The sequence below is a fragment of the Gavialis gangeticus genome, unplaced genomic scaffold, assembly GCF_001723915.1.
Source record: "Gavialis gangeticus isolate Ggan-Ray unplaced genomic scaffold, GavGan_comp1, whole genome shotgun sequence".
Taxonomy (NCBI): domain Eukaryota; kingdom Metazoa; phylum Chordata; order Crocodylia; family Gavialidae; genus Gavialis; species Gavialis gangeticus.
In genome coordinates, this window is record NW_017728973.1 from 6,256,786 (window position 1) to 6,267,394 (window position 10,609).

Genomic DNA, 10,609 nt, shown 5'->3' on the forward strand with positions numbered 1-10,609 from the left:
TATTATTATAAACCTTGTCTGTTAGGTACAGTTCCACTCAGAAAGTGACTCCAGAAATATCTCGGCTGTGTCATTTACACGGTGGCACTCAACCTTTGTAGAAGCCAGGGCACCCTTTGACAGACTCGAGGCATCCTCGGAAAATGCCAACTCTCAGTTTTTACTCCCGATTTATTTTTAACTACAGAAAAATAATAAAGTAATTATTCTGTTGCAGAGAATTCAAGAAAGATCACAGCAGGTCAGAATGGTTTCCACACAGCAGATTCCTACTTGAAATCTCTGGGGTTATCTTGTGAATTGTGCATAGGTTTTTGCACACCTAACACTGCTAATATTGCACGGCATCCTTAAGAGGCTGTCACGGCACACCAGAGTGCTGCAGCATCCTCACTGAGCATCACTGGAGTGGGTAGATAATCTGAGTACAGTTAAGTTACAAAACAGGCAGTAGGGATGAAAGCTGCTATGCGTGTAGCCAGTTAAAATCAGAAATGGACCAAGGGCTGTGGGCACACCCACACCCCCTCTGGCTGTGGGCCCATGCACAGTGAGCTCTCTGAGCTCAATACCTTGTCAGCATGGGCCTTAGCTGGAGCCACTGATTTTGCACAGCTCTGGAGCCCAGGGGATGAATGCCACCGCTGTTCACTTCTTTTCTTCATCCTGACTGAATTCAGTGGCAAAGTAAAAGAGGAGATGAAGCAGCATTTACCTCCTGGGCTTCTGAGCCATGCAAAAGCAGAGCCCATGCTGACATACTGGTGAACTCGTTCTGGTGACAGGCTGTTTACACAGTGTTTGAGGGCCATTTGTGGCTCACAAGCCATAGTTTCCGCACCACTGCACTTAATCTGACGTACAAATAACTGGTGTGTGAGACCATGTCTGCAGAAGACAACAAAGGGGGCTTGGCATTGTGTGAATTATGTACCTCTTGGGTATGTACATAAGCAGAGTACACAGGTGTTTGCTGCCTGGATCAGACTGTGCCAGGGAGCCAGAGGATAGCAAAGAGGAGATCCCCTGCTGAGCCTTCTGTATGTCCCAGGAAGTGATGGGGGGGTGGGACTGTGCTGAGGCATTTGGCTTCATGAAACAGCCCAGTCTGCATTTAGGTCGGTGGTGTGATGAGTTGGAGACTTTCAGGCTTGCCCTCCAGGTGATGTTCCTCCTCATTGCTGTATTGTTTTTTAAATATAAGAGAGTAGCTTAAGACTCAAACAGCCAGAGCAGCTGTGTGGCAGGGCTGAGGGACAAAGCAGCGCTGTGCCTGTTGGAGCCAAAGGCTGGGATAGCGTGGGTTGCAGGTTAGGAATGAGCGTATTGACAGGGCAGAAGAACCCCAGGTGGGGATCACAAAAGGATGAAACAGTTTTCCTGCCTGATCTCCAGACTCAGCCCCTCCACAGAGCAGCAGCCTCCAAGGAGAGAAGGGGCAAGCAAGGCAGCATCTCCTCAGAAGCCTGGTGTCCCCTCATCCCTTCCCCAGTGTTCACCCTTCTCCCACCACAGGTGCTCCAGAGACTGGTCAAGTCCCGGGGAAAGTCCCAGGCCAAACACCTGAATGTGCAGATGGTGGCATCAGACAAACTGGCACAGTGCCCTCCGGTGAGTACCTGGGCTCTGCCCACCTGAGCCCTCACCTAGGTTGGTGAGGCCCCACTCCCTCAGCTCAACTGAGTACCTGCCCCTGATCGGCCACCCCTGCTACCTCACACCCCCCAAACTGGGCCATGGCTCCACCCCTGGCCCCACCCCATCACCTCCAGCTTAGCTGTGGCTCTGCCTTCAGCCCCGCCCCACATCACCTCCAGCTGGCTTCCCCCTGCCCTGCTCCTCCCTATCTCTTTGTTTCTCATTGCAGGAAATGTTTGACATCATCCTGGATGAGAACCAATTGGAAGATGCCTGTGAGCACCTATCTGAGTACCTGGAAGCCTATTGGAAGGCCACGCATCCACCCAGCAGCAACCCACCCAATCCCCTGCTGAACCGCACCATGGCTACCGCTGCCCTAGCTGCCAGTCCAGCCCCCGTCTCCAACCTCCAGGTACAGGTGCTGACCTCCCTCAAGCGCAACCTGGGCTTCTGGGGCGGGAAGGGTAGCCCGGAGCTGGGGCCAAGGGCCCAGCCCAAGGTGGAGGAGCATGCGCTGTAGCTTTAAGAGGTGGAAGAGGAGGAGGCAGTGCCTTCAGTGAACATGGAGAAGGAAATGTACTTTGGAAACCCCAGCTGATCCCCACCCTCTGAATGCACCCCTGCAAGTGCCTGTGGAAACTGCTTCCCTCTGGCCCCACTGCCCTCGGTGCCATGCCAGTGGAAGGGGCTCTTCAGAGCATCATCTGAGCCAAATGGAGGCTGCCCAGCTGTAGCTCTAAGGCTCAGGACCTGGGAGCAGTGTCACCCCCTGGGGAGAACAAGGAATCTTCCCCCCCAGCGCCACCCAAGAGTTGCAACCATGCACCCAGGAGCCAAGCTCTTTCCAGGAGGTGCCTTGCTGATGCCCCACCCCCTGCTTTGGTGTAAAGGCTCCCCTCCGCTTGGAGATCTGGGCCAAGCCCCACAGGAGTCGTGGAGTGCTGGGCTCTGATGACCTGTTTTGTGCCTTTGGAGAAGTACATTCTGGGAAGGCCCCTTTCCCAGACTAGGTGCAAACCTTCTGGGTAATTGCCCAACCTGAGGCTTTGCACTGCAGGACAGTCAGGAAGGCTGGGGCAAGGGGTGACTTCCTACCCATGTCAGAGAGTGCTGTCAACAGCCAGGCCTGGGGCGAAGCCCAGGTACAGCTGTTAAGTAGGGGTCAGACATGCCCTTGTCCAGGAGTTCGGTGCAATGCCTTTGCCACTAGTGCAAAGACCCCTCTGGCAAGGGGCTTGGATCCTTTCTTCCAGCTCCTGCCCAACCACTGGAAACAGGCACCTTCTGAAATCTGTGCTACCGTATCTCCAGGGGAAGGTTCACCCTTAGGAACTGAGATGTAGCCCAGGCTCACTTGTGGCCTGGCTAGTAGCTCAGATACCCCAAGTCATTCTGGTGCCATGAAACCCAACAGATCATCCCATTTGGAAGAGCCCATCTTTGCCCCTTCCTGGATATCCTGGCTCCTGCCCCAAACCAGCTAACCTTGGTCTCCACAGGCTTCTGTGCCATTGCACTGTATCACCCAGGGGCAGGGCCTGGGGGTCTCCAAGCAGGACTGGGATCTGGCATTACTTGCCCTTGTGTTTGCTCCTGACCTTCTTAGGCTGCTGCTGCTTGAGTGGGTTTCTGAGTAGTAACAGAGGGTCTCCAACTGGGCAGACCCCTGTGGGGATCCTGCTTTCGCTGGCACCATGCCCTGACTTGCCTGGGCTGTGGTAGGGATGATGTCGTGCATTGCTAACTCTCTTTGACTTCCAGCAGATCTCTCAGCCCTGGCTTTGTGCTACCAGGGCAAGTTCACTCTTGCACTTCTGCTGGTACCTCTCAATCCTGGCTTCCCACCCCCAGCCCTTTCCAGCCTAAGCCTCCTTACCCTACCCACATAGCTGTTCTGCCACCCCTCAGGCCTAGCCTGCAGCCCCCATTCCAGCTTCCAACTCCACCTGAGAAAACCCTTTTGATGAATCTGTAATACAGGTTTGTTCCCTTGGATGGGTTTTTATTCAAGCATGGAGCTGGGCTAAGACTCGGCAACTTCATTTCACTTGTGTTGGGATCGCACACCAGGTCTCGGCAGGCCAGAAGTGCATGTGCACTGATCCCAGATGCAGTGCTTTGCTGATGGTGTGTGTGGATTAACTGTACTAAGTGGCCACCAGTGGCCCCTAGGGGGCAGACTAACCCTGTCTTATCTTCTCCCGTTTGCATGGTGTGCTGCTGCTTCTCCTAACCAGGGCCCCTACCTAGTGCATGGGGAGCAGACGCGTGAGGGGGAGCGTGCTAGCCTTCATGACTACCCAGGGGAGCCGGCCACCCGTGGCCAGGGGCGTCCAGGCCAGCCCCATGCCCGCCTAGTCAACCGTGGCCTATCACGCCAGGACACCTTCGACTCGGAGACCCAGGGCAGCCGTGACTCGGCCTACACAGAGCCGGGTGATTCCTGCATGGACATGGAGACAGACCCCTACGAGGAGCCTGAAGCTGAGCCGTGCAGCACCCCCGGTGCCTACCACCGAGGGCTGGGCCGCCACCACCTCCGCCTGCACCAGAGCTCCTGGGATGAGGATGAGCCAGATCGGGAGAACCACAACCGGCAACCTCGGGGCAAGGGGCGAGACCACTACTGCCAGAACGAGGAGGAGGCCATGGGCATGAACAAGAATGACATGGAAGCCTGGGGGCGGGACGTGTACATCCGCTAGAGCCAGGGCATCTGCCTCTGCAGGAGAGGGGTGGTGTGCGGGGATCTTTTCCCCCCCTCCCCAGATCCCCTGACTATGGGGCTTCCCTACTTTGGTTGTTTTGGGTTGGGGTGGCCCTTCCCTCCTTAACCAGGGCTGGCCTCAGATTGTACAGTGCCCCCATCCAGCTTGGATGAGGGCTCCCCTGCCTTCCCCCCACCCCATATGGGGCTCCCTTGCCAGCAGTGCCATGGGGACCCCTTTGCCAATGGTGACACAGGCCCCCCCAACTCAGCACCCAGAGGGGGCCCCTGCCGACACTCCTGGGGCCCCTCTCACCTCCTATAAGATTGTGAATATTCACCTCCACCTTAAGCCCCTCCTTGGCTCTGTGGGTCCCCTGGGTACCCAGAGAGGAGGGGCGCCCTGGCGTCCACTGTTGCCTCGGGCCATCCCTGCCCCCAAAGGGAGTAAGTGACCAAATGGATCCAGCCAGCTCCCCTGCTGCCTGCCATGGCCCTGCCCCAATGGGTGGGAAGCCTAGAGCTGGGCACTGTCCGTCCCCACTCCCTGGGGAAGGAAAGCATGTTCAACCCTGGTCTGTAACTAATCACTTCTGGGGCTGTCTAGGGGGGCGGCCTTTCTCCATCTTCCTCTTCCCCACCCCAGGCTCAGCTTCTCCCCAATTTGCATCCTTGCCCCATCCCATCGTATTTCCATGGTGCTCTTGACAACCCAGCTGAAGAGGGAAGCTGTGCCACTACCCCTGGTTTCTTTAGAGAGTTCTGATAGCTGGGGGGAGTCAGTCTCTGCCCAGCAAAGAGGAATCTCCTCTTCTGTCCAGTGCCTATGATTATGTCCAGCCCTTTGTCCGTACAGACAGCCGTAACCCCAGCAATGGTACCATAGCCTGCCTCCCATCATGGCTTGACCTGTCTCTATTCTCCAGTGCCTCAGCCTCCAGCCCCCCATGGATTTATTTCATGTGCTAAGCCACAACAGATTTGGGGGTGGGGATGCCTGCACTCCAGCCTGCATGCATGTGTGGTGTACTGCTGTGGGCGCACCCCAGGCCGGGGCATTGAGGGAATGAGGGGGGCTAACCTGTTTGGATCTAATTGGACTCCTAGCTGATCTGCACCATGCTGACTCAAAGCATGGGGGGAAGCTTGTGTGTAATGCCATAGGCTGGGTGTTCTTCTGGTGGGCTGAGGAGACTTGGCCGAGCGTGTCAGGGGCAGTTCCAGGACATCCCAGTCCCATGTGACATCAAAGCAATCCCCCTTGCTGGGGGCACTCATCTTCGCCAGTGATCCTGCCTACTGCCTGAGGAGAGGCAGTGCCCTGTGATGGCGTCTTGGCCTGGGCTACCCTCTCCCTGGGGCCCGGCCTGTTTGGTTTTCCCCTTCACAAAGCTGCTGTCATCAGACTGCAGGTGCTTTGCGGGGTGTTTCCATTTGAGGAGCTTGGGCTGAAATGAAGGCAGGGAGACAGAGTTTCTGGCAGAACAGGCTATTTTTGCAAAATGGTGTCTGGCACCCCTTAGTGGGGGAGAGGGGCTCTTCCAGAAGGGTGTTTATACACTGTTCATGAGAAACATGCTTTAGTTAGAGCAGCTGCAAGAGCTGCTCTAATTAAACCGCCCAGAGGGTCACATGCGTCAGTGTCCCTGCACTGAAAAATGGCAGTGGGGACACTTTAACTAAAGCTTGTCGAACGAGCTTTAGTTAAAGTGCCCCCACCACCATTTTTCAGTGCAGGGACACTGACATACGTGACCAGCTGCAGTCTGCTGGAGCTCAGCAATTACGATGCTCCAGCAGACTCGATTAATCGAGTCTGCTCCAATGTGCTGTAATTACAGCACGTTGGAGCAGCCTCACTGCATGTGTATAGGCACCCGAAATGCCCCTGAGTGGGGGAGGGGGAAGGGAGATCATTTCCACACTGGGTTGGGGGGAAGGGGGTGTCTAACGTGAGTGGTTTGTGTACTAACAGCTTCCTCAGTCCTGGCCTGCCGTGTCACCTTGTGCCATGCTAGGGGCAGCAGCCAAAGTACCCAGCCCCTTTGTTTGTGGACCTCAGGTGAAGGGGTGGGATTTTTACCTGGCCAAAACCTTCAGCCCCTCCCCAGTCATCTCCTCTCTCTGGGCCTGTAATATCTGCCCAGAACCCTCCAGGCCTTTCCCCTCCCTGCCAGCTGGCACTCTGCCCCTTTCACCCACCCCTGGTCCTGAGCATGAGGAATCTGGCTGGATTGAGCCCAGAGAAGCTGTGCCTGACCTGTGACCTTCCAGGCAGAGCTGCATCCCCTACACTCTGCCAAAACGTGGCTTTGGCCAACCTAAAATGGGTGAGGTTGCCCAGTGCCCTTTCCCTTGTCTCCCCACCCTGTTCTGGGCAGTGTCTCTCTGACCAACAAGCATTCGGTCCTTTGCTGCCCATTCATGGAGTACCTGTGTCCATGTGTGCCAACATGTGTCCATCCATCTCTGTGTCCCTTGGGAATGGGCTGGAGGTTGTCTCAGCTGCTCCCCCCCCCGTGAGCTCTCTGGGTTTTGTCTCTCTGTACCCATACACCCTGCAGGGGCTGGCACCTCCCTGCTCGCCTGGCTTTGAGTGGTGGCTTTACAGCCAGGGGCCCTGCCTCACCTTGCTCCCCCTGACAGGGTGTTAAGCTTTGCATCTGGTTTCAGTGGGGGCCGAGACAACCCCTGCTCTCAGGTACTGCTAGGAGTTACTGCCTTTGACCAGAGCGAGGGGCCTTTCTAGACTAGTGCTGCTCTGTCCTGGGTGGGGAGAAGGGGGTGGTAGTGGCCGTCTTCCCCATGGAGGCTGCTTGATGATTTCCAGCCAGGCAACTTAGCTGCTACAACAGGGGATGACAATGCCGGATTTCTACATCCACCTCTGTCATGGAGCCAGGTCACTCTCCCTGTGTGTGTGCCTCGTCCTCCCCGTTTGTGAACCCCGGGGCTAACGAGCACCCGTCTGTTAAGTGCTTTGAGACCTACAAGCTCCAGCCACCTCAATGTATTGTAACCACCACGTGTCACGGCTGTCTCTATGCTGCTGCCCCACACCTCACAACTGCCACGGGCCCTCCTGCTGCCAGGCCAAGGAGTAGAGAATCCCCCTCAGCAAGGCAGGGTCTAGGACATGCCCATGGCCAAATCTGCTTTCAGCCAGCAGGGGGCAGCGGGGTGGGGGAGGGCTAGGAAGGTGTCTTCAACACAGCCCTAGCCTTTTTGCAAAGCAACTTTAAAGGAAAGAGATGTCTTGTATTTCCGTCATTTAACAAACTATTTAAAAGAAGTGTATTTTATTTATTTATTATTGTTTGTTGAGGGAAGGGGGGGAAATATTATCCCATTTGCTTGATTCTTTGTAATAAATATTTCACTGAGAACTCCAACAGTGACTCCGCAAGGGGTGTGTGATTACTGGCCCCATGTGCTTCATGGTCGGGGTAGGGGGTTGGTGCCTTTTCCATAGTCACATCTTGCCTCTCTCTCTAGTACAGTCCATTTGGGGTTGGTTCTCTGTAAATCAATGCATGAGAGGCTGGCTCCCTTCTGCGTCTTGCCCTGATCCACTTCTGATCTTGGGAAATCTCTGTTGTCCCTGCTGTGCAACTGTGGAAACTTGTAGAAGAGGTCACTGTCCTGCTCACTTGTCGCATATCAGTGCCCCCAGCCAGCCCAGCAGGGAGGTGGGTCTGACCTAGAATCATGGCCATTGTTAAGCCAGGTGAATGATTATGCTTTCAGCAAGAAACTAAGAAAACTACCTTCCAAGAGAATGGTATTGGGGCACAGCGATCCCTTTGATCCCTTTCTCATGCTCTACAGAGTACGGAGCAACAGGGTGCCTGGGTTCTGTGCCCCTCTCCAGGGAATGATGGTCTAGTGTTGAGAACAGAGTCAGGACTCCTAGGTTTTTGTTTTCAGCTATGCCACATATTTAGTACATGAGTTTGTACAAGTCACTTCTGTCCCCTGTGCCTCAGGTTCCTTGTCTCCAAGATGGAGATGATCATGCTGGCTTTGAGATGTAGGAGAGAAAGTCTTCTGTACTGGTCACTGTTCTTTTGTGCCCGTGTTGGGAGGGTGAGGAGTTGATTTGCATACACGGCTCAGCAGCGGAGGCAGCAGATTTCCAGGAGTCTCTTTGTGCACTCCTGTCCAGCCAGGGCATGGAAAACAGCCTGTGCCACTGACCTAGCCAATTGCACACAGCCTATAATTGTTTGATCCCAGCTCTTGCCCCATGGTTGGGATATTTAAACCAGGGCGTGACAAACACATTGGAACCAGTAGGCTAGATGAGGGTCTCTGGACCAGTCTGTGGGCCAGATTGAGCTTTGCCAGAGCCAGTGGGCAGAGCCAGTCCAGTGGGGTACTTCAGCCACTCCATTCTGGCCCCCTGTGCAATGGGCCATACAGTGCTTGTGGCACCAGGTCCAGCCTACACGCCACAGGCAGCGCAAGCTCCAGTGTGGGGCTGGCATGCACTGCACTTGGCTCACAGGCTGGACCAAGTGCTAGTGGCACAAGGAGCTGACACAGGGCATGTGTGGCACAGCCCCACCAAAGAGCTTTGTGCCCTGGCTCCAGCATGACCCAATCCACAGTTCACACCCTGAACCAATCCCCTGTGCCACAAGTAGTGCCTTGCCAAGGCACAGGTCCAACCCACATGCCAGACTGGTTCCATATCTCACATGTGGGCTTGATCTGAGATCCACGGGCCAGATCCAGCCCACAGGCCCTGTACTCAACCCCTCCTAATTTAAAGGGATCACAGTGAGGTTAGTGACTGTAAATTCAATCTCCCTTTTAATTCTGTTTAATTACACAACATCTCTCTCCCTTTCTCAGAGTGAAATGGGACTGTCCAGGCAAGCAGTACAGCACACGTGTGCTTGGAATTTGAACATAAATGAGGAGCTGAGTCCCCTGGGAGGCCTGTACCCCTTGTGTCCTCTCCCTGGAGAGGAGGAGGTTAACCCAGGCAGGCGGTGTGATACTGTCACCTGCTGGCTGTCATGCATCAGGCCTGTTTTCCAACCAGGCTCCCCACAGATTCCCAGGTCTCAAACATATATTCTGGAATTGCAAACTTCATGCTTTGCTGCTGGAATGCAGCTGCCCCTGGGGCAGCATGTGGTGGCTGCCTGTGACAACAGCCCCCTTCCCCCCCACCCCTGCCAAAAAAACACAGGGCATCCTGTCAGGAGGCTGGGGGAACATCCCATGTGAATGATGGCACCCTTAATGGGCAGTGGCAGATGTCTGCTTTACAAGTGATCTACCAGGGCTCCAAGTTCATATGTTCACCCCTTTGAAACAGAGATGGAGCTGAGGCCTGGATCCTCTTCCTAGCTCTGCCACTGCTCTGCCATGTGACTTTTCCTCTGAACTTTGTTTTCCCTTGCTGCAGAATAGGGACAATGAGATTGACTGATGTGAAAAACTGCAGAAGAACTAGGTGTCATTATTACTGCTGACCTTGCTACAGCTCATTTAGAAGCCAGTTCCAATCCTGACACCTCCCTTGTGCCCATTTTCCCATTAGAAGTGTAACCTTTGTGCCAAGCACTGTTAGTAGGGAAAGGACCAGGTTCCTTTACTTAAGGAATCTTTCTGGGAAAGGTTGGATTACCCCCAGCTTGAGCCTCTATCCAGAAGCCATCACCAGGATGCCTTGGAGCTGTATATCCTCACTTGCAGGCTATGATTCCAAGTGCCATATTTTCTCACAGGCAGACAAGGTTCTTTGCATAAATGTGATATCTTTTATTAGCCCAACTAAACTACTTAGTTGGTGTAATAAAAGTACCCATATTTACCCAAAGAACCTTGTCCACCTATGTCCTTAGAACAACATGGCTATAACTAATACACCTGAAACATGGAAGATATTTTCTCACATACATGTTTTTCCCAAAAATTGGGCACACACCCCCACACCCCAGAATTGGTGTGCACAGTTTAGACAGGGAAACTGACTTTCTGACTTAGACATATCCCTGCTTTGATTCCTGCTCCACAGCGTAGCAGCTGTTGCATTACTATTCAGGCCCCTGAGGGAATCAATTGACTTATTGGCTCACTGTTCTTCACTTCAGAGGTATTAACTCTCTCCTCTTTAATGGTCTTGATGGGCGGAACATCAAGACCATTAAACTTTCTTAGGGTAATCATAGACTCATAGAAGTAGGGTCGGAAGGGACCTTGTAGATCTTCAAGTCTGACCCCCCGCCTGGGCGGGAGAAAAAACTG

At 54.1% G+C, this 10,609-nt stretch overlaps 1 protein-coding gene across 5 annotated transcripts in view; it reads left to right on the top strand.

The window, feature by feature from the left end:
• CACNB1 (calcium voltage-gated channel auxiliary subunit beta 1) overlaps positions 1 to 5,943 on the top strand; it is a 39,482-nt gene extending 33,539 nt beyond the window's left edge. For 4 of the 5 annotated variants that reach the window (XM_019507432.1, XM_019507447.1, XM_019507455.1 and 1 more), the window contains 3 exons: positions 1,516 to 1,611; positions 1,868 to 2,053; positions 3,879 to 5,943. In XM_019507432.1, coding sequence (XP_019362977.1) covers positions 1,516 to 1,611; positions 1,868 to 2,053; positions 3,879 to 4,346 — 750 coding nt within the window. In that variant the 3' untranslated portion in view covers positions 4,347 to 5,943. Of the gene's footprint in view, positions 1 to 1,515; positions 1,612 to 1,867 lie in introns of all 5 variants that reach the window. The other variant, XM_019507464.1, reaches the window with a different exon arrangement.
• Positions 5,944 to 10,609: the final 4,666 nt, after the last annotated feature.